Here is a 25,168-nt window from a genome sequence, read left to right on the forward strand (position 1 = left end):
ACATTCAACCTATCACGATCTTTATATATAAACTTAGGCAATGCTTTTATAATTATTCAAACAAAATTTTTCATTTGTTTTTGATATGAGAACTTTAAAGTTCATCTGTTATGGTATAGAATAAAAGGATCTAAAATAGATTTAGCATGATTCTGCTTCACCCCGACTCTTCATCGAGGATATTCTCTCTTGTTTACCGTATTTTTTAACAGACACCTTCACTAGGTTTCATACAATTCAAACAGAGACTTTATCACTGAATTTCTAGATCTTGCTGATTCTTCTAAATTTGTACCTTTTCTTCTACAGAATTCTTAAATTTGTTTTTTCATTAGAACACCATGGGAGATTAGATATCATTTAAAGAACCTAAGAAATTTAAACAACAACAATCCTTATGATTTAGGGAACCTAAACAGTTTTTGTTAAATGTTGTCATTGGTCTTAATGGTCCTTAATTCATAGATTAGCTACTTTATTATCTACTCTTTGGTGAATGGAATCATAGCCCTCTTTTTACTTCTGTTTCCATTTCTTCTTTCTTTTTTCTTAGAAATAATTTATTTAAAAAGAAGGATTTAAGCTTGAATGGATAGAGTTGAATTCCTTATATCTTTTAAAAATAATATATTTATAAACTTTCCAATGATATTAAACATTTAACCAAGTTCATTTTACTATAACATAAAATTCACCAATATTGTTTTAATTGGGTGAACTGTCATTTGTTATTTCCAGCTGTAGATGGGGAGATAGAAAAACAGTATTTCCCAAGAGTCTAACAGGAAGAGAATGGGGTTGTGCATTTTCTTCAAACCTTCCACTCCATGGAAACCACAAATTGTTTGTACAAACTGTTCTGGACTTTTGTAGTTTAAAAATAAATTCTTGTAAGTGTAGTTGTAGGTAGAAGAAACAGGGAAGACTTCATATAGAGTTAAAATAGTTCCATCATATTTTGGTCTTAGAACATCAAAATAATGAAAAATATATATTGTGAATCTGAAAACATGTAAAAATTGATTTTCCATCAGGATCAGATTGTGTGGTTTCCTCCCCATAAAGCAGATACACACTTACTATTCCAGTTTGTGTTGTCAAATAAGCATTGTTAAGTGTTACAAAGCTGGATCAGAATCCACTACTAACTTATCCTAGTTGAGTCTCTCTTTCCTGCCTTCAGTGCACTGGCTTAATGTTACACGTATCCATCACTCCAATGACACTGCCACCTCTTTAAGGCAGCATGGCATCATTTTCATGAACAAGGACCCTAGAATCAGACTACATGGATTCAAATCTTAGCTCTGCCACTTAATAGCTATATGATCCTAGGCCAGTTACTTGAATTTTTCTGTGCCTCAGTTTTATCACTTATAAGATGAGGACAATACTGGTACCTATAAATATTAGCATAGTGACAAGCACATAGTAGACCTATGTGTTCACTATCATCGCTATTATTTCTAAGGTATATAAACCAGAAATATTATGAGAACCATTGTTTAAACACTTGTAATAAAACACAAACGAGATACCATACACATATTTAAAATGTCCTGCTTTGAAACTTTTTCTCAAATATAAGTCTATGGTTGAAGTTTCAAATTATATAGCTTATTCCACCAGATAAATTGAGACACTATTTACTAAAAATAAGGAAAAATGAAGGAAAGGGAGGTATGGGAGAGAGGGAAGAGATGTGAGAGGGAAGTAGTAAGAGTTAAGTTTAAAACATGCAAAGCTCAAGATACCTGTGGAATACCCAAGTAAAAATGTTAAATACAATTATGTATATCAAAACATGAGTATAATGAACCTGGGTTCAAGGTAGAAATATAAGTCAAGGTAGAAATATAAGTCATTAGCATTTAAGAGTATGGGAATGGATGAGATTACAGAGATAGGAGATATTAAATATGAAGAACTTTGAAATCAAGAACTGAGCAACTTCAACACTGAGGAAACAGAAAGAGGAGCAGAACTGGCAAATATACCTGGAGAGAAGTCACAGCGGGAGGAGGACAACCATTTGTGTGTAGTGGCATGGGTGGGCAATGCTTCCAGAGAGAGGGGCTCATCAAATATCAAGGCCAACGGAGACTGAGTAAGATGATAACTGATAAAATGTTTATTGGATTTGACAATGTGAAGGCTATTGGTGCTCTTAGAAAGATCAGTTTTGGCTGAGTTTTGCCAGGGAAGCCAGGATGATTATGGTTAAAAAGTGAATGTAGGGTTGTATTTATCATTAAAAACTCACAGAGCTTGACTGTGAAAAACAGCCAAGAAGAGGGGCATGAGATGGATGTTAATTCAAGAGAGAGTTTGGGTTTATTTGTTTTTAAGAGTAGTACAACCCAATGAACAATGTTGAAGACTCAAGGGGGGAGAAGGGAATAACTGAAAAATTGAGTCCTGAGTAGATAAGCTTGATAAGACAGTAAAAACAACCCAAGGATAATATGGGAAGAACGTGGAGATGGTAGAAATATGAGAGTTTTCTTATACTGTTCTTATAGTGGTTTCTAGTTTTGTCTTCAAGTATTGCTTCAGTCATATAGGAAGCGTAGGGCAAGAATTGGGTCATTTGTAGATTTGTGTGAGGATAGTTCACAGCCAATGGTCTATAGTTGTATGTTAGCCAAAGAGTTGGCACATTGTTTGGTAACTAAATGATGCCATGCTACAAAATGGGAAAGGAACTGATCTGAGAATTAAGATTTCGGGGGCTGTAGTTTGAGATGTGCCTCTAAATCAATATTTGATCTTGGCCTAAACATTTGAAAATCTCTGAACCTCACCTTTGTCTTTTGTAGGAGACTACTATAGATTATTTATAATGACCAGTAAATGATTGATGTCACTATTTTATTATAGTATTCAAAAGTGCAACTACATCACAGTCAAAATAGTTACAGCCCGGCCGGGCGTAGCTCAGCGGTTGAGCATCGACCTAGGATCCAGGCGATCGGGGTTCAATTCCCGGTCAGGGCACATGCTTGGGTTGTGGGCTGTAGCCGATCAATGACTCTCATCATTGATGTTTCTATCTTTCTATCCCTCTCCTTTCCTCTCTCTGAAATCAATAAAGATATATTTAAAAAAAAAAATAGTTACATATACTTATTTTGTGTTCATAGACTAAATTTGTAAAATCCTTTAGGCTTTCAATATGCCCTCTATAAAATCTGTCCTCAGTGGGATGTTTTCAATTTCTTAACAGTTTGTTATTTAGAAATTTTAAAATAATTTTATTACTTGAGTGTTTAATTACAAAAATGTGCCTGGGGCATAAAATGTAGAATTAAACACAAAAGTCAATATGAATTTTTGATACTCTGAATGGAACGCTTTTGAGGAGAAACAACACTGCTGCCCACATGTTTATCAAGGATTTCCTACCTCCTGCTCCACTGCTTTTGTGATTTGAAGTATGCTTTATAAATTTCTATCCAATGACAACACAATCAAAGATGTGCAATGAATCTTTTCTTTCTCCTCTGACAAAAAGCTTTGGTCTTAGCCAACTTAGTGTGTAGTAAAAGACATTTAATTTTAGCTCTAGGGTATCCATATTCTGTCACACGAAAAATAAATAAACATAAAAGTAATAAGATCTCATAGAAAACAGTGTGGGACAGAGCTGCCTGACTTTAATTTTCTGAAATGCAAGTAATGCAATTAACTCCGGGTTGTGATTAGCTTGTTGGAAGCTGGGTCCCCTCAGCAAGTTACAACATCCACAGCACCCATAATGGTGTCATATACTCAGTATTATTTATTTGTCTTTTGATTTACAGCCCTAAAGATAAAGCCATGGGGCTTATGAATTAATAATGAACAGAGCCAAGTTCAAATCGCAGCTCTGTCTCTGCTCTAATTATGTGCCTGCTTACCAGCTTTTTTAAAAGTAGATATTCACCAGGACTACAGTGAGAGCCCTTGCCTTGGGAGCAATATTTAAGGGCCAAGATAAATGATACTTTTAAAGCAATATTTAAAAATCAAAAACCAACATTTTAAGCATCAACATTTGTTCATGATGAACAAAAGGTTAACATTTTAAATAAAGACAGGATCCAGGATTGATAACAGTGGTGTGTCAAACTATACTGGAGTCTGAGACAAAAGGTAACCTCAGTAATATTGATGCTGCCTTGATTTAAAGTCTACATATTTTGTTCACCATATATTTTTAGCATTAACTTTTAGTTTTCCAAATATTGCACTAATTAGTTTTAGTACTCCCTTAAATTTTGCACCCAGGTGGTTGCCTCTCTTGCCTCAACCTAGCCTCAGCCTTTTAAATTTACCACCAAGATAGGTGGCGTGAGGGAAGCATTGTGCTCATAACTTCTTTCTGCTGGCACTGAAGAAGCACAATTCCTTCTGGAGGCCAACCGCTATTTCACACCAAGTTCTCTCCCTTTTATTTTCTGTAAAAGGGTTTATGGATGTGCTGCTCTAGAAAAATGCTTCCTGGTGGCCCTCAATACTTCTAATAACCAAAACAACCTACTACATCAGGGGAGACAAAGAGTATTTTCAAGGTAAACAAATTCCATATTTTTTGCTCAAAAATCAGACAATAGTTACAAGGAAGGCAGTTGCAAAAAAATAAAATAAAATTTTTCAGTTGGAGGAAGTCAATGAATCTCTCCGCGCATATACCTCAAAAATGTAGTAATAGCTTCTCCTCATGTAAGTCTTGGAACACAAAAGGAATGAATGACTGAAGTCAACACCTCAAAAAGCAAGTAAACAGATTCTGAGCTCTGGGATATCTGGGACCCAGCTCCGCTATTCTCTCAACTTGAGAACCAGTCTCCTTCTCAGCACTTACTTGAGTTAAAACGTTACAATCTGGGGTATTATTTGATCAGTGTCTGCTGCCCCAAACTACACTTTCAGCTCCATGGGGGAGGGGGGAGGGACGACTATAACTTCTGTTTGCTTCTCTTTGTGGAAATGGGAACCGAATGCCCCTGAACTCTCCACAGGGAGAGACTCCCTTCAATGTAAGTGGATGAGGATAACTCTCAACCCCAAGCAATGACGGATCAAAGGACGTTCATAGCAAATAAGTGAAGGGTGGGGCAGGTAAAAAGGGCTAATATTAAGGTGAGGACACCTGTGACAACCCTTCTGCTTTGGTAAGAGGAGATTTCCTTGAGAGAAGGCCACCCAGAAGTAGGGAAAGCCCTTCCCTCTTTGCCATCACTCCTCCCCGCTGGTTCCCCAGAAGACAATCCAGGATCCTGGCACTGACATCCTTAACTTCCTACTCCTTTTAAATTGATGGAAGAAAATCTTAGGTGAACTTCAAGGCCTAATTTAAGTCATTCTTCACTTGTAAAATCTATGGGGCCTATATTGTATTATATCATGTGTCTCTTGATTCTATACCATCTTTAACTGCTCACTGCAGCACATATGGTAACTTTGTGTGAAATGAAAAAATAAGGGGGGCAGGCGCAACTTCATCAGGACACGTGTATTCAATGACTATGAGGTAGATGGTGCCTTCTAGATTTCTACAATATAGAAATTGTACGTATTATGTACTATGTAGTGACTCTGCTCCAATACTATGTCGATCATTGTCATGTCACATTTTTGTCTTATATCTACAGAGTAAATTAATAATTTATTTCCTTCTTTCCTCCCGCTCTCCCACACAATAGTTAACACAATTTAAGCCCATAGCAAATATTGAGTAAGTACCTCCTGGCTAGTGAATTGAGAGGCTTCCCTCAAAAGGGAAGAAGCCTAATTCTAGAAATACAGGTGGTTTTTGTTTTGTCTTTTACTTGTTTTATATTTTTAATTGTTCTGCAATATGTTTTTATAAGCATGCAGAAAATGTTTTAATCTATGTCAAAAAGTTAGAGCCTAAGTACTTATTTATAGACAAGCCTAAGTGACTGTGTCTTGTCTGATTTGAGGCAAAACACCCTGCATATTTGCAAAAAATTAATATCATACCATATAATGCAGGGCATGAGGTTCAGTTATCCTCTCATTAAGTAAGATTATCTCTTTGCTGTTACGCTGCCTTCAGATTCCTATGATAAGGTCCGCAATGGTTGTGCAACTAGCAGCATGGACAATCTTTCAAATGAATCGCATGCTAATAGAGTTGCATTCTTACATTTTGACCCCAAATTAATTAAAATAAATGAAAATTCTTATATTTTTTTTCTGATCCTACCACAAATTTAGAAATCAACCCTGTTCTGGGCAAGGTCAACCAGAAATCTAATATAAATATGTCATCTCAAAAGTTAGCTCTATTTACATTCAGGATTTTCTTTGGTTTTGTTATTTAAAATAATCAGGATCATCAGCTGGTCTCCATTAAAAGTACACTTAGCTGATATTCACCTTTGTGGGTGCTAAGGGATAGATAGTGAGATTTAGAAAAGTCACACAGTGAGCAGGGAACATTACATAGCTATAGACAATTCCCTAAATCTACTATGCATCCTTTTTTTTAATGGGTTTTCACAACAGAAACAAAAATCTCACCAAAAATGAAAATGAGAACTTCACTAATTTTCATGCACCAATGACGGTAGAAGCCCCCCATGGATTATTAAATCTGAGAGATGTGTGAACAAACATGATACTAAGCAAGTAAAGTATATCATAAAATATACCACGTTCATTTATTGTGACAACCGGGGTGTAATTATACTAGGAAATGTGCTGCACTTTAGTCAGTGAAAGTAATAAAGTCTGAACACCAGGAGACCTTTCTCTAGTCTGTACTATTAAACTACTTCTGAAGAGGTGAACAACCTAAAAATATGGGAGGAATGTTGGCTTTTATAGATTAGCGTAGCGGGGGTTGTTCAGAGCCTCTTATAGCCTAATAAATACAGCCTCTCTGTGTTTCCCTCATTACTTGTGGGTATAGAACCAAAGAACATTTTCCTCCATTCCTGGGTAATTACAATGCCTAAATTTGTGTGGGTTACTTAGGCTAGGCATCACCCTTTCTCCCCCCAATGAAGGAAATAAGAGAGAGAAAAAGAGCTCTATTGTATTGGAAGTGCCTCTACAAGCAGTAACAAGAAAAGCAGGAGAAAATTTACAGAAAGACAAGGAGACAGCGGGACCCTGGAGATGATAATGCTACAAGATGACTGGTAGGTGTAATGATTAAAGCATTCATGGAGGTCACTAGGAAAAGGGAAAGGAACGTAAGGAACATGTGATTTCAGATTAGGAAACCCTGGGCTTCCCAGAGTGAATTGCTATTTGGGAAAGTCTAGTTAATTGAATTTTATGACACTTTTTATGAAAATTAAAATGCATATCTTTTACTACCCTAATAGTTTTATTGCTACTGTGAGATTTATGTGCGGCGATATACCAAAAAGCATATGCAACGAGCCCCTGAAGAGCACCGGAGTGGATTACTACAGTTTCCTTTTGTGCTCTGGCAGCCGACAATCACGGTCATAATTACAGGATTGGAGCCACCTGCCAACTCAATGAACAGGACCTTGTGGCTCCACAGAAAATAGAGGCAATTCTAACATTAAAAAGAAAATGAGTGTTAAACCAGAGGGACCTGCAGGGGCAGCCCGGGGAAAGCTGGGTATTTATTTTTTCCTGAGCACAAAATGACTGACTCTTCTATTATCCCATTTACTGGCCCAGGAAGAAGCAGTGTCTGCCAAGACCCTTCTGGGGAAACTAGACAATCCAGTGCAATGTCTGCATTCCTAGTTGCTTGGGACAGGGCCGGTGAACTGAGAATTCTCATGGGCACCGTGAATCCTAGATTTTAGATTGTAGAGCTTATTCCTTCCAACACATTAAAGCAGGAAGCACGGACTGGCCTCACTTGATAAAACTGTTCCTTGGCATGTACTTAGCCTGCTGAACCACCGGAGATGGAGATGACCCAAAGTCAATGTGATGTGAAAATAGTGATGTCAAGAAGGTGAATCTCCCCAGAATTTTTCAAGTTACAAATTCTGGTTTACTGAAGGAGTTAACCCACACACAAATATGTGAACATTTCGCTCTGAATTCCTCTACATTTCACTTTCTAAGAGACATCTTCCCTCGGTTCCTTAGGTCGTCTTAGTCATTCCTTGCTCTGCCCTACTTACAAGTTTCTATCAGAGTAGAGCTTCTCACACCTCAGAGCGCACATCTATCGCTCAGGATCCTGTGAAATGCAAATTCTGATTCGGTAGGCGTGTGGGGAGGGGAGGTTTGTGAGTGTGTCTCTCTAAGGGACTTGCAGGTGCTCCCAGGCCTCGGAACACACTTTGAAAAGTAAAGTATTGAAGCACTCCCGATGATCTGCACACACGCCAGCCATTTCCTCTCCTCCACGGGCTCCTTGGAAGCAAAGGCGAGGGTGGCACTGCGGCGGATGCCAGTGACAGCACGCCTGCGGGTCTGAGGTACGGTGAGGTCTTGCCATGGGTGTGTCACCTTTAATTCTCAAAACAATCCTGCAGGATCTGTAATCATGTTCCCATTTTACAATGAAGAAGTTGAATCTCAGATACATGAATCGACTTGGCCTTGGTCCCGCAAGGGGACCACGTGGCAGTCAGAATGCAATTCTGGATCTATTTGCCTCCAAACCCGTTATTCTTTCCACTGTACCCACAGCCTCCTCTTGTTTATTTCTGTTTACAGAGGAGCACTAGTGATATAGCAGGCGTTCAACAGGCGTGTTTGGGTCTGTGATATTTTACCTATAGATTTTCATTTGCTCATATTATCTCCTTTGTATGGAATGTTTCCCCTGTTTTCCCTCTACCCAGTTAAGGTTCAGCTCACTCCCATCACTTCCACTTGGCCAGCCCACCATGCTGTGCTGGTCCTCTCTCTGAATTCACATACAGCAGCTGCTTGCACCACACCATCAGCACTTAAATTGCTAGATATCTTATTGACAATATATTTGACTCATTCTACAAATATTTATTGAGTACAGATCTACTGAGCACCAGGCATTGTTGTAAGCATGCGTGATAGGCCATGAAAACCACAAAACAAAACAAAACAGACAAAACCCATTGTTGCCCTGTGTCTTGGGAACCATTTCCCCAACTAAAATGAAAACTCCTTTGGGGCAAGGACCCACTCATTTCACTTTCCACAGTTCTCACAGTACTTTGTATATAGTAAACGCACAATTAATAATAAGTCTCAGATTTGGATAATTTCCCATGTAAACGTGTCCCTAATCCACAGGAGTCTAAGCACAAGGCCTTCTTTTACCACACGAGACCTTGGAAGGTGGAATGATGCCTTCCCACTGTTTCTCATTTCCCATCTGCAGTGTTTGAGGCCAGAAGCAGAGGCATTAAAGTCTCCTACCCAGTACAAGGATCAGCCAGAGAGACAGCATTCTCTCTCATTTAATCACAGTTCCCAGCTAAAGCGAATGCTCACTGCCAAGGTGACCCTTTCCCCTTACACAGCAGACTGTAGACCAGAGCCCTGCTAACTGGGAAAGCATCTCATGCATATCATCTCATGAAATTGTTTTCAACATCATCTCGAACTTGCACTCTCTTAGAGAAAACTTGTATTTTCCCAGGTTATCATTTTCAAAGTAACCTCCCTGAAGGTATACAGAGGCTCTTTCTGGCAGCTCCAGCCTTTGTAAAGTTCCATCAGGTGTGTCGATCACATATATTCAAATGTGTCCTGTTCGATGCAGGCCTGCTGATGAGCGGCTGAGAAGGGAAAATAGGACTCTATTTGCTCTCTATCCGTTTATACTCATCTTTACAGTTTCTTACACTGAAGAAATGTGCATATATTAGTTCATCTTGTGTATGTTTTCAAGCATTTGAAGTGGAAGTAAAGGATGCACATGGATCCTCTCAATTTGACTGTTTTATCCAATACTGAGAGACTGCATAAGGCAATCTGCTGACCATGAAATTCTAAGTGAGACAAGCCTGATTTCTCATCATGTAAACATGGGAATGCGTCTTCAGTTCAGACACACCTTTCGTAAAATAGATGTCACACTTCCTGCTATGCAAGGATGAAATGAGAAGAAATGATTTTAATGTAAAAAAATCCTAGAACATAGTAGATGTTCAATTAGTAGTTGTATTCTTGATCATGTTAAAAACTACACACCCCCTGCCTGGACAGGCGTGGCTCAGCCACTGAGCATCAACCTAGAATCCAGGAGATTATGGTTCGATTCCCAGTCAGGGCACATGCCCGGGCTGCAGGCTGGATCCCCAGTGGGGGGCATGCAGGAGGCAGCCGATCAATGACTCTCATCATTGATGTTTCTATCTCTCTCTCCCTCTCCCTTCCTCTCTCTGAAATCAATAAAGATATATATTTTTTAAAAATTATACCCCCCCAATTACATTACTGAGTTTTTAAAATCACCCAAAAGCATTTATTTAAGTACCAAAAATAATTACATTTAGCATTTAACTAAGCAGATATAGAGGCATGAGCCCGGGCACCAGTAAAATTTTCAGCTTAAAACAAATTTGATGTAAATAAATATCTGAAAGTAGCTATAAATAGCTAGCTATACAAACATGAAAGAAAAAAACAACTGAAGCCTTTGCCTTGTGTTTCAGGATTAAGTCAAAGTTTCCTCTCTCAAAACAGGAAGACATCCCATTAATCAGATTTCTTTTTCCAAGTTCTTCCTTTTTATAGGACTTGGCAGGAAAGGTCTTTGGCTAAAATATAGTTTAAGATTAGTGTGGTGTGACTGAGCTGTAGGCTGTATCTTAGAAGAGCCTTAAACATGAGTAAAAATAGGTCTGAGGGTTGGGGAAAAGGGAGAGAAAGAATACAATGACAATGAATCACAGACTCTTTGAGCTCTAGGGACCTTAAACACTAGGCAAACCAAGCCTTTCATTACATAATGAGGAAACTGAGGCCCACAAAACTCCAGGGACTTGCTCAAGGTCACATACTAGATCCTGGCTGAAGTATTGTCACATATGTATCATCTTATGTTGGTAAAGACAAATAAAGAAATATGAAGATCTTACTAGATGTGGGCTATTTGCTAATGAGAAGGGAAATTGTGTCTGGGGAATTCCTAGAGAACTGGGATCACATTTATTTGGCAAGCGGTAAGAGTAGGCAAAGATGTGAAATGTTTTAGGCAATGAAAAACGATGTCCTGTAAAGAATATACTGTCTCCTATGAGTGACATTTTTGATAGTGGTTCCATTGACTTGGGACCACTTCCAGGTTAAAATTCATTTGCAGATTTGAATGATACTGTATTTCCTAATCTATATCAATTATCAGAGAATTATCCCAAAGAACCCCAAAGCTGAAGAATAGAGGGATATGCGCTTGGGTTTATTCATTCTCCTCATATTGCAGGGGATATTTTGCCTCCAACTACATTTTTCACAGCATGCACAGTGTGAATGGGAACTTTTCAAACATTCGCAAGAATGCCCGCCAACAGAGGAGGCTGAAAATCAAAATGAAAATTCGTGTTACTTCTTCCAAATCACCACGTAAGACACATCCAAGATCGTATCAAAGCTGTCTCATAAATCTAATCACACTGTCTTACAAATACTCTTTAGGAAGAACGCCCTTTATTCCATTAAATAAAGTTTCTGTTGTCTGGAAAGCACAGGATTAGGCAGATGGAGTTAGAGATCATCTACTCCAACAGTTCTCAAGCTTAGCAGTGTGGCAAGATCATCTGGAGGCTCTTACACAGGTTTCTGGGCCCTGCCCCTCACTTGCTAACTCAGGAGGTCTGGAATATGAGAACATGCATTTCTAATGAATTTGCAGGTTATGTTGACACTGCTGGTCCAAAAAAACATATTTTGGGAACCACTGACTTAGTCCAGCCCCTTTACTGTACTACCTCTTTTTTAAATTTTTAAAAATTCAGATAGATAAATTCTAGTGTTCTTGGAACTTACATTTATTTTTTCTCTCTCAACCTCTCTAACAACCAAGCAAGCAGGATCTATTTCTGCTGCTGTCACTGTGCACTTAGCAGGCCGATTACGGTTTAGGGAGACTGGGAGAGAGTCAATACTCAGCATCCTATTAAGCTGGTATCAGGTAAATTATCCCACAAAACTAAACCGGAGCAATTAGTCCAAGTGAGCCTTTCGCACCTAGCATCTGTGTATACGCTGCACCATCCTCATCATATTGACTGTGGAAAGGAAAGACACCGAAAACGTGACTCACTCCATCGCTATAAGGCCCGGCAGGCACGCGGCTCTTGGGGCGCCGTTGCAAAGGCGACGTTTAGCGAATTCGCCGAGAGCATCGGTGGCGTACATCAGGGCACACAAGCGACATGTTATTATAAGTGAAGCAGGAGAGAGCTTATGTTATTACACCCCAACAGTCCAAAAACTTACAGCGTCCTAAAAAAGATCAAATAGGCGTGTGGCATCTCCCAGCCATGTGCTGATTCCTGCAGGCTCAGCTAATTAATGAGAGAAAGCAAGCTGAACAAAAACCGTCATCTTGAAACAACTCAAGGTCCCAGGGTTTGTTCAGTGTAATGGGGTAACAGACAAAGCAGGGCTTCGGCAGAACCTGAAGGAGACAGAGTGATGTCGCGAAGGCCACCGCCACGGTATGTGCACACGCTCACCTCTCCCCCGCGTTCCCCGCACACGCGCATCTCCACTGGAGCACTCTGCTTCCGCTACGGGAGCCTCTGATTCCACGGGGCCTTTACTCTCAGGAACAGACAGTGAGAAATGCTCTTACACGCACTCCTGCCGGATGTTACCTGCTATGTGGGTGTTTTCTTAAAGAGCTGTAGGGGTCCGGGCACGAGTTAACTTGCCGATTAAGGGTGATTATAAGGAGTCCAGGCAGGCTGACCAGTTGTAACAAGGGCACCACTCTGGTGGGGGACGTTGATAGTGGGCGAGGCGACCCATGTGCGGGAACAGGGGACATGTGGAAAATCTCTGTACCTTCTTCTCAATTTGCTGTGAACTTAAAGCTGCTCTAAAAATATAGAGTCTTCAAAAGACACCAGTCTTAAAATGCTACTGAGCATTTAATATGTGCGAGACACTGAGAAACAATACCAAAAAATTGAGAACGGAATGTAAAATATAGTCACACATAAAAAGACACCTGTCAGAGAGTAAATGGTCAGAGACTCGGGAGCAGAAGAAATCGCCCACCAGCCGAGGACCATTCTGTGCTGAGTGAACTTAACTTGAGCGGGGTCATCTCTGTGGGCTGACCTCTCCCGGGCAGAGAGGAAGTCGGGGAGAGGAGGACACTCAGACGGGGGAGTCGTTCAGCAGAGATGAAGGCACAGAAAGCACTCAGCGACTACACCAGCCTCTGTCTTGTCGGGATCGAAGGGCTGATGCCTGAGCATTCGAGAAATAAAGCATGCTATGGACTTGTGTTTGTTGGGCAAGACTGTGGAGAGCCTGAAATGTGGAATGAAAGATGCAGGAACACCAAGAAAATAAATGTCCACTAAACCTACTGGCAACATTAGAAAAGGAAATATTGGGGTTAGGGGGAGAAGATTTTCCAGGTGACCTTAAAACCATGAACGTTAGCTGGTACTGAAGAGCTTACTGCACTTGATTTTACACCATTATAACTTTCAAGGACTCGGCTAAATATATAGATACATATATATATGTGTGTGTGTATATATATAAAATCATGTTCATCGCACAGCTTGCAGGCACTGAATTCCAGGAGAGAGGTTGTAGTCGCAACTCAGGCGGCAACCTCTCATAAGACCCTCCATAGATCAATTTTAGTTTCAAGAAATTTCATTTTTAAGAACCTTAGTTTTTTATCTTCTGCACTTCAACAACACTGAAAATGCTTCCAGGTTTTGATTTACAGAAATATTATCACTGTCAATAAAAGGAATGTGTCTGACATACTAAAATCCAATTTAATTACTTCTGTGATGTCTCCTGTGGCTGAAAGGAAATGTTATTTCTGTAACACTTTTCTGTTTTTAATTTAGTAAAATGGAGCACTTGCTCTGACTGGGACCTAAAGGAGCAGATTTATAACTGATGTCATGAAGTTGGACCCCCCAGTTTCAGCAGCACGGTCTCATTCTGAGGGTGCAGCGATTACATGAATCCTGACCCTAGGTCAGGAGTCAGGGTTCCTTCAAGCCAGGCAGTCGAGTGACCATCAAGGACCTGACATGGAACCCGGCCAGGACAGTTATGCTGCATGTCATGTCCTGGAGAAGCTTTGAAGACATGTCCAAAGGCCTGCTTTTAACCAACACCGTTCCCATGTCAGTATTTCCCTGAGCTGCTGGGATCCAGACGAGGCCTTGAAAGCTTCCCGACAGGAGATGCCAAATATCAAAATATACGCTTCCGCCACTCGAGGGAAGAAACCAAGCAAAATATATTCTTTATTTCCCACTACATATTCCATCTGTCTCTCTCCCTAAAGGGTCATATGTTATATAGTTATAAGAAGCACTCACACCTACGCGAACGCAGCTCCCACTGTCTTCTGTGAAACGCAGCCTCCTCCTTGTTCGCGACCCACTTTTTTTTTCTTTTTTTTAACATCCTTCTATGTCGGCTCATCCTTTCATGAAACTTGTTTCATTGTGAAATTATTTCAAGTTAAGAAACGCCTTTGTACCTTCCTATCTCGACAAATCCTGGGGAGATTAAGCCACAGGCTCCACAGGCCATTTTCTGAAAGGTGTGAGAATTTAGATTATTAGGGTCATTAAAATCATACACTCCCTAAGACCCCAGGCTAACAGATCACCCTTGCACTTTACTCTGCTGTAGGATGCTACCAGAGAAGTAACAATATATAATAGCACTAAACTGCGGAGGAGGCCCTAACTCCTCCCCATGAGAGAATCCTGCACTTTTTAATTGCTACAGTGAATTTTATTAAAGACCCAGAATCTTTTGTTCAGGGAAGGAAGAAAGATCACTGAGCAAGGTACATTTTTATTCACAATAATAATTTTTCCTTATGGATAGAATTATTCCTTAATGCAAGCACAATGCTATTTTTATCATGACCTTTTTCTGGACTCTGCACATTTTTCTAGAACTTTCCTTCCCTTCCCTGCAAATACAAGGGTCTTCATTATTCATCTCGTAGTGACTTTTCATGCACTGTGTCTTCCAAAAACCTTCAAAGACCACACTGCTAACCTCTGACTTCCTTTTTTTTCCCTTTCTGCATTAACATTTGTATAGAGAGGAAACTGAGATCTAATCAGCATAATGAAACCCGGTACACGTTCCTTGGTGGGGCAGTTCTGAATCTTAGCTGCTCCTTTCCCATAACACACATTGTGAATCTCACTCAAGCAAAAGAACCTTGGGAAACGTTTTGCCTGATTTCATTATGACATATTAAATTATTGTTTTTAAGCAACTCAGGCTGTCATAGAAAAATCACAGAAAATTCCCATCTCTCTTTCATAATCAGTACCTTTTTATAAGAGAACTGGAAGCTAATGACAGCAGCCTTAGACAGCTATAAATTTTAAACTCATCTTTAACAGAGGCAACTGAGCAGTTGAGAGGTAGAGCATGTTTCATGCAACCTGAAATTAAATATAAGAATCAAGAGTCAGATGAGGATGGGGAAAAAAATCCACAACGTTAAATGCCAGTCATTACTAACTTCTCTAGGAAATTTTGCATCAGGGGGATGACAATAGCAATGAAAAGGAATCTACTATTCCACGGGAGGAAGTGTGGGTGCAAGTGAGAATACAGGCTCGAAGTTAGACAGACTTATGTCCAAAGTCCTTCTGTGCCAATCACTAGCCACTTCCGCTCAAAGCAGTTATTTAAACCACCCATGCCTCAAGCTCCTCACTTATAAATTGAAAATAATGTTTTTTGAAAATTGACAAGGTAAAGATTTATAATATGTAAATAGTAATGCATACAGTACCTGTTAATTATGTGATTAGCATTAAAATATGTTGGTGTTATCTACATAAAAATATTTTGTAGTTCTTATGCACTAGCTAGGTATAGCCACAGCAATAGAGTATATATATAAATTATCTATTTCCCAAAGTATAAATTAATTATTTTTAATTTTATACTTCTTTAAAAAAATTCCCATGATGGTCTGAGTCCATAAATTTGGAGAATTAACTGACGTGTTACTCTCTTTACATATCTTTTTGATTAATAAATAGATACTAAATTATATACTGTTTAAACTTATTTAGTATTATACAGGATTCTGAAAATTCAGCATGACTAATCTTCATTTTGTTCACAAGAGCTTTTAGAGCATCATTTCTGGAGAAGTAAAATCCATTTAAAAAGTGAAAGCAAACCTAAAGGCCACAAGTTTCAAAAATGTGCACCACAGATTCAGGCACTCTCCTTCCCAGCTCCCACACTCCACCCCCTGCCTGGATTCTGCCCCTGCTGTGTTGCTAGGGCTGTACAGCAAAGTGAGAAATTTGAGCAAAACGCACTCACACAGAAAGAACATTATTCAGAGCGAGACTATGGTCATTGAGCTCTTTGAAATATTATGTAGTGAGAATTGGAACCACTGTAATCCCTTAAGAACAGTTAACCAAGATGACTGGCAAAACCTTCCCTCTGTGGAGCCCTGGTCTAGTTGGGCTAGGCTGGGACAGGACCTCATTACCACTGAAATGCAAACACTGAAGGCCACATCCATATTTACGTAAGACCTGAGATGAAGAGCACTAATATAAGAGTCAGTTCCAGGTCCACACAGAGTTTTAAGTAAGCTAAAAATATTAGAGAGTTCTAGCAGGGGATAAAAAAACAGACTGAGGATTCTCAGCAGGAAGGTGGCGTTGGGTGGGTGGGTGGGTGGGAAGAGATTAACCGACGAATTTATACACATATATGCATGACCCCTGGACACAGACAATAATGTGATGAAGGCCTGAGGTGGGGGGTGCAGGGTAGAAGGGGTCAATGGGGGGGAAAAAGAGGACATTTGTAATACTTTCAACAATAAAGATAATTTTTTAAAAAAGAATTTGATTGGGCCTTCTTTCTTGATTTTGGGGGCCAAACTGGTACTGTTTACACTGAATAGAAAAGACTACCTAGAGTCATGGATCATTCCGCTGTTGACCAATGCTGGGGGCTAATCTGGATAACTCAAATACAGCAACACTCTACTCCAATGTTTGGAGGTTCTCTTTGCACTTAAATTTTCTTATGTAGATACAGCTTAACAATGTCATTTGACTGCCCACTTGCAATATGAAAAGACCAAATATTTCCTTGTATGCATCTACTTTCATGATGTGTATCACCAACAAGAGAAACAGAGATACATTTATATAAAACAGTAGTAGATAGCATTTCTATTATATAGAACATTTCTCTATCATACACATGCTTTCCTTTCTGCCTTTATTGCATTTTTTTGACTCAGTACGAACAATATTTTAATCCTTTATGGTTTAACCTATTCCAGGATTGATGCTGTGTTCCCATAGATAGTTTTTCTAAGGCATTATCAGTAAATATTGCTTATGAGTTGCTTTAAACAACTTAAGGGCTCCCATTTTGAACTGCTAGAATGATTCAAGGTTAGGAAGATTTATCACATTCACCATAGGAACTGGCTGTGGACATGGTTAATTGCTAAATTTTATTCACCCCTAAATGGTGTCGGCAGCAAATCAGCTCACAGCTTAATACTACTGGCAGCTCTAAATGGGAGAGAAATGATGTTACTCTGATCCATCCTATTTCTGTGTAGGTTCTCATTCATTTCCAGTAGTTCTGATACTGATGCTCAGGTACTGGATATAGGATTCTCTTTCAAACAACAAAAGAAAGTGAGGAACAAAGCTGAAGATATTTTTAAATGTCATGGTAACAAGTAACAGTCAAATGTATTTCATCTTTAAAAAATAAAAATAAATGTATTTCATCTTTGTTTCAGTGAACATTCCTAATTCCCATATAAAGATATATTCTTTTCAGAAAGATTTTCTTTTGGCAAAGTTCAGAACTCTGAAAATAGTCTTTTGGTGGTAGTGCCCACACCGTCCTATTACCAAAATGACAGCGCTATGATGTATTATTCCCTCCTGGTAACAGACACCGTTGAAGCAGAACCGCAATCTGGCACACAGCATTTCTATACTAATGTAATGTGACAATGTTATTATGTTCACTATTTTCCATGTGATCATAGCCATAGTCATATTCCCCAGCCTGATGTTAAATTAACAAATACAGCTCCGTTCTTTTCTGGACCAATGGGTGAAAGCAGAAAGGGATTATTGCAGCATGGTGGCTTGATGGTGGTGTATGTGTGTGCCAGCGTGTGTAGGTGACATGTAGACTTCATATAACGAATGTAAACTCTCAAGCCTGGCACAGAGCACGTACTCAATAAGTGATTGCATCCCAGAGAAAGTTCATAAATAGCTATAATATGTGGTAAGTACAAAAACTGTTGCTTTAAGTTTTGGAAGAGGGGAAAGGTAAGGCTCAGCTCAGAAGACCAGGAATGTTTGCATGGGGTGAAAGAGTTGAAGTAGAGACTGAAAATGCAAATATATTTCTTCAAGCAGATACAGCGAAAGGAAGGTATTCCAGGTGGAATGAGCGCATTCCCCAAGAGGAGAAGCTAGCCCAGGCAAGGGTGAGGCGAGGGGGAAAGCGTCACGTTGTTCAGAAAGCCACGGGTGAGATAATCGGCAGCAACATGCCACATGGCCAGGCCCTGTGATAGCCAAGGGTGAAAGGAAAGCCAGGGTCGGAGCACGGCAGCCCATGAGCTCCGGAACGCTGGACGCGGAGCGCACTGCCGGCCACTGCGGCGCCGGAAGCCTTGAGGAGTCACTAACCTGGTCAGCGCTGATGTGGGCGGCTGCTATCAGCAGTGACATGCAACATGACACGCGAAACAGTGGCTTATGAGCCAACAGAAAATACGGAGCTACTGTCCCCGAGAGAAGCACGTAGCCTTACAGGGAGATGAGACCGCACGTAGGTAACTAAGGCAGAGTGATGGCTGGTAAGGCAGCAGCCACAAGGCTCTAGAAGCCAGAGGGGGGAAACGATGGTCTGGGTCAGGAGAATCAGGACGAGCGGGTGATATTCCAGGGGGAGAGTGGGAAGGACAGACAGAACGGGGCGGCAGTGAGAAGGGGCACCTCAAGCCGGGAGTGCTCAAAGGCCAGATGGATAACCCGGGGAGCTGAGACCTGTACTGACATGAGAGAACGACGCTAACACGCGCCACGCGCGGCAACTGTGTTAGTCCGTGAGTAGAGACGGCAATCTTCCGGCGAGGAAAGGGTTTCACAAACACTGTTCTTTCGAAGGAGACGCTGGCATCGTTTTGCCGAAGCGCCTCTCCTTTGCAAGATGCCTTTAAGTTCATTAATTAGTATGATTTATCCAAGATTATGCTTACAAACTACAAGTATTCCCATCTTCCCATTGTTAATTATATCTCCAGGCAAACATAAATAGAATTTTCTAGTTACTCTTACCCACTCCAGGAAACTTATCAGAGAGACGACATTTAAAAGGTCTATTGGGGGATGTGGGGAGGGGTCTCTTTTGCAATGTGGTGTGTTCTTTCTTCTTTTAAAAAGTTTTATTTCTCTTTCTCTTTTTCTTTTTTTTTTTTTTGGTTTCGTATGCAGTTGAAGGCTGGAGTCACAGAATTTATGAATAAATACTTAAGTTGAAAATAAAAATTTCATTAAGAAATGAAATGTCTTAAATTGTTTTTTTCTTAAAGTCAACTTCCATAGAGAAAAACAGTTTGTTAAAACCCCAGGAATCACACTAATTATATTTATGCAACTCATAGAGAATCAGTGAGATAGAGAGAAAAGGTATATTTTGATAAATTTAAAAAGTGAAGAAAATGTGGCCTGCTACTTTTACTGCCATATCAATTGTATGTCCTCGATGTAATAGCCACTACTGCACCTTCTACAAATTCTAGTTCATATGAAAACAAGATTTGCTTTTAAAGATTGATCTGTGCTTCCATATCCTCACCACCAAAACTCCAATGTACAAACCAAGAAACTATTTCACATTTCCAGAAAATCCACTAAGAGGTAATGATTTAATCAAAATGCATGCATTCTGAGAGCCCTCCAATGTAATTTTAATGCTGATTTGTGCAAGAAGCATATCAGGAGACACATTTATTGGATGACATTTACCTTATTTACAAGAAAATAACAAATAGCCTTATCATTGTCATCACCACTACTATCACCCAAGAGCAGCATTCAAATAATTCTCTGTAAAAATGATTTGAAGACAGCATGATACTTAAAGTAGGATCTCGATGTTCCTTTAGGAAATGTCGAGCCAATACATACAGAAAGTTATATTCTTCCTACTTAACCAGTATATGAGGATACACAATCTGACACAAACAAATGACAACTGTTTTGTAAAACATGGAAACTAGATTAAGCAAAGTTTGGGCAGAGAAAGTTCTTTAGCAAAATGAAAAACATTTTCATGCACAAAAGCTCTCTCAGCTACCACATGTGGTCGTATATCTGCCAGAATCGAACTCAAGATTAAAAATTTGCCATAATAAAATCGTAATAAATTATCAGTCTTCTGGTTGTCCTTGAAAATAAGTTTATGTTATTTTCTGTGGGGCAGGAGCAAATGCAGGAAAAGCTACTATTCTGTGTACATATACACATATTATTATTAAAAGCATCTACACGGTATTTGCTTGGCTTTATGTACATATAAGTATTTATTGAATCTTTTGTAAGTTATTCATACAACCCCAAAGGGGGTTGTTTGTGTGATTTATTTTGTAGAAATACAGTGTTTGCAAATGTGTGATAGCTTGAACACATGTTTAGTGCTTCAAGTTTACTTGTAATTCTTTTGAAGATGTCACTGGTAGAATGGAGACTAAATATTTCTCCATCTATGGTGGCATGATCTCTACAAGTGTCTTCCAAGTACTATTTTACTTTGCATTCATTGCTTGTAATTCCTGTATTCAATATTTTGGATGGGAAACTTGAAGATAGATGGTGAATTGTGTACTATTGCCAGGCAACAACTCAGTTCAATGAAATATTATAGTTTGACCCCGTTTTCAACGCTGTGATACACATATCCGCTGACATGAACAGAGTCTCTAATAGAAAAAGGTCAAAATGAACAAACTCTAGTCGTTCTTTAAGTGTACACTCAAGCCCAGCCTTTGCATGGAAGCTGAAACCTTCAATCATCGCCATCACCGAACCCATCATCCCAGGGCTTCCCTTAAATGCTGTAGCATTTAAAAATATAAAGCACAGGCCCTATTTTCCAACCAGGAAGCTTTGTCAGAAATATTTTCTCAATATAGTGAAATGCAATGCTTGGTAGGAAATGCTTTGATGGTTTTGATGAAATGCTGTAAAGCACACTCTATTTGAGTGTTAAGAAACAGGTCATCATCTTCAATACCAGTTAATTCAGTCTCAGATCCTCACTGCAGTCACACAACTTAGGCACAAGCAGATATTCCACCATACAAGGTGAACACTCTGTTTCTTTGTCATGTTTATACTGTGAGACTAAAGGGGGGGAAACCTACAAGTGGCTGAAATATAAGGGAGAGTTCTTCAAGCCCAAAGTTCAAACATGTTTTTAAAGCAAAAGGGAGATCTGGGCTTGAAGAGATGCAGAAAGACACAAACACATGAGACCTGTCACCATATGCTAAAATTACAGCCATCACGGTGTACCCTTACAAAATTAAACACGACTTTATAAAAAGCAGCATGAAGTCTCTTTCAAAAACTAGGGGTGAACTGTCACATATAGGAAGTAAACACATTATTTTTACCAAGGTGACCATTAGCAATTAAAAAAGCATTTACAACCATCGAAAACCAAAGAATCGCCATCATCGCCCTGACATGTAGCTTATAGCACCTTTGATTCGTATTTCTGTGCTTAGAATTGTTCTTTCTGTAGAAACAAGGGCCTCTCCTGCTTATGGCAGTGTAACTTACAGGTAGCATGAAGAGTCCCAGGCTCAGAGCCTGGACGGCAGACAGTAACAGAAACAAAGGTGCGCATCGGCCCCGTGCGCACAGGCACTTACGGTCGTTGCAGAGCGGCCCGCTGAAGGAAGTCATGCTGCAGTCGCAGCTGAAGCCGTCCCACTGCTGCAGGCACACGCCCTGATTGGAACACGAGTCCTCTTGGCACGTCGTGCTGGGCCCTGCAAAACCATCCAGAAGAAACTTGGGTGCTTATAAAAAACCCCGGAGTTTTAGACATGAGCTAGGGCACATATAGTAGTTGCCAACACCTCAAATTACATGACCAAACTAGTTTTCAACGTTCTAGTTCACACACCTAAATTAGAAACAGAGAAGCTGTAATATGAAAGTTTTCTGAAGTTTCAAATACAGGATAAAATGCATTATAATAACAAACTAAACCGACAAATAGTAAAAGCAAGCGCATAGCTTCCAGTATGAATATGGTGGCAGGTAATCTCATTGCCTCATCCATAATTCTCTATCACCATTTGGATTTTAGATAAACGCATGGATCTCCTTAGCTTCTGACCAATGAAGAGAGACACCATGAGAAATAGAGATCATAACTTCATGAAATTGAGATAATATTGGCAAAATAACAGAAGTGAGGTATGCAAAAAAAAATGTCCTACGGCTTCTAGAAGTTTCCCTGCACAAACTATGGATAAAGTTATGATTGTTGGGCATTTCGGATAGGTTTGTTGGCAAGTATCAATTCACATGCTTTGACATCTTCATGCAATTAAACATAAAATGAAGACCTGTGTATCAATGACATGCCCCGGTTTAACATACAAGTAAAAAGAATGCTATTCTATTTCTAAAGGATCAGAACTAGAACACTGAGAAACAAAGAACTAAAAAAAAAAAGGCGATCAAAGCACTAAAGGGAACCACTATACAAACACAGTCAAGACTGAAAGCCTTTATGCAAACTATGCTACAGAACGAGGTCTCTCGCACAATGTTCAAAAAGGAGAAAAGTTAAATCTGAGCCCAAACAATAGTCACTGCGGAGATGTAAGAAAAAATGTTATTTGGAGGCTTCCACTGTGTATCATGGGGTTTCAGTCTTGTTTTATACACACAGGGCTATCTACCTTGCAAGTCAGCTTTCATCAATGCAACTTTGTCAGCAAAATAAAAAAAAAGCAAAATATATTAAATGTTAGTAAGCAGTACTGAAATGGGGCAGACACAGAAGAAAGTTCAGATTCAAAAAGCATGCTGCTATAAAGGGGGAGAGAAAGGCTATGTAAAGCAAATAAATTCATACTAACAGCCATAAGTCTTAAGCCAAAAATGAGAAAGCAGTAATTTATTAGAATTTTACTATAGGTGTGTATATACATATAAAAAGGTTAATTGAGCTGATGACATGTGATGAAGGAAAGTTAAAAGGGCTTCTGCTGTTTTTCCTCTCTCGGAGGGATATGAGCAAGTTACCAAAGTGACTGCATTGCTTATTTGGAACATGTGGGACAATATTTGTCATGTACAAATACAGTGTAGATTGTGGTCATTGGCAGACCAATGATCCCTTTCCACTTTTTCCCCTCTAGGCCTTTGATCTTGCTATTGCAATTAAAACTTAAAACAATAATGCCAGCCATTCGCTGCCAACAGCTGAATGACACCAAACCATCGAAATGAATGTATCGTTTGGAGTGGATGAAAGAATAAAGGATGGAAGAAACAAATCCTTACAAGATTTCAATGTGGAATGTCTTTGCTCTTACCAGGTTAGGCGTATTCTGCTTAAGGATTTCAGAGTTATGCCTGCATGTTTTTCTACGTTCATCATTGCCTTTAACTTTTATGAATTGCTCTGTGCATATTTATCACAGTAGAACCCAACTAGTAAGGGCTAACTTAGGGAATGGTGAAAATGGAGTGCTGTCCATCTAAATAGCTTTAGAGTAAAAATTTAAAATATTTTGCAGTAAACACAATTTTACAGGTTTTATGAAAATGTCAAAATAGACACCAGCCTAATCAGATGCTTTTAACAGTGAGGGCCTTTGGGGTAACTGCTTTAGTGAATGAGAATTATCTAAAATTAGCTTTTCTATAAATTAATGTTTTGGTAAAATGTCTATTTAAACACGCTCCTTACAATCATACTTCTATTATGGTTTTCTTAGTAAAGGTATTCTTCATAGGAAGCTATTGAATTTAGCCTAAACTATGTGAATTTTCACAAGTTCAGAAACAATAATATTGCAAATATTAATTATATAATAATGATGATGACTATTATAGTAATAACAACAGTTACTATTATTATTATTAATAATAATAAGTGGGACATTGAATAGATGTAACAGTTATTTGATTCAACAGGTAAGAAAACTAAGAACCACTGAATTGTTCAGTTTTCATTATTCTTCTAATTTGTAAGAGGTGAGTGGTCTAATAATCTTTATCTCATGGGCATTAGAGACTTAAAATAATTAGTATTTGTTTTAAAAATAAACAAAAAACCACACAAAGCAATATTCCTTAGCACACTCCTTCTGGGATCAACATAGGGTCGAGGAGTGGTGCAAGCCCAGTCTGGGGCAGGCACTGTTTCATCAGCGGATAGGTGCTCCTTCATTTACCCAGCGGAAGGAAAGAGCAGGGGCGAAAACTGGTGAAGAGCCAGATTTTTATTTTTGTAAAAATTATCCGGAATACAGCTGCAAAATAATGCTAAACTCTAAAAATGGTAAACCTGCAACCCTAAAAAGTAATCTTCCCATATTATGGAGCAGCAATTCAGGGCACCTGGCAAAATTTATGTGGGCATAAAGACATGCTTTATTACTATTATTTTTTTTTTTCATTATCACAACAGTCTCTTTATATTCAGGTGTTACAAGAGAATGCATTCCTGTGCCTGACAAGACATTTTTCAAAGTACTCACTTTCTAGAACAATATTTAAACATTGACAGGCATTTACACGAAACAAAGCCCAGAATTTATTTTTCCCTTTAGTTATATCATGTTCCTTTTTTTTTTTTTTTTTTTTTTTTTTTATCACAGAACAAAATTAGAAACAAGCCACAAGGACAACTGTAGTAAGTGGTTAAAAAATAAGGATATGTCTGGAAAGGAAAGGAAAGTGAAGGTAAAACTACTATCTCTGGA

The 25,168-nt window shown here is 39.1% G+C and overlaps 1 protein-coding gene across 9 annotated transcripts in view; it reads right to left on the reverse strand.

The window, feature by feature from the left end:
• Nucleotides 1–25,168, reverse strand: part of NRXN1 (neurexin 1) — a 916,310-nt gene that overhangs the window by 416,131 nt on the left and 475,011 nt on the right. For all 9 annotated transcript variants that reach the window (XM_087823555.1, XM_087823549.1, XM_087823546.1 and 6 more), the window contains one exon: nt 22,091–22,210. In XM_087823555.1, coding sequence (XP_087679681.1) covers nt 22,091–22,210 — 120 coding nt within the window. The remainder of the gene's footprint in view (nt 1–22,090; nt 22,211–25,168) is intronic.

Source organism: Miniopterus natalensis, chromosome 13 (assembly GCF_054644295.1).
Source record: "Miniopterus natalensis isolate mMinNat1 chromosome 13, mMinNat1.hap1, whole genome shotgun sequence".
In the NCBI taxonomy this organism is placed as follows: Eukaryota; Metazoa; Chordata; class Mammalia; order Chiroptera; family Miniopteridae; genus Miniopterus; species Miniopterus natalensis.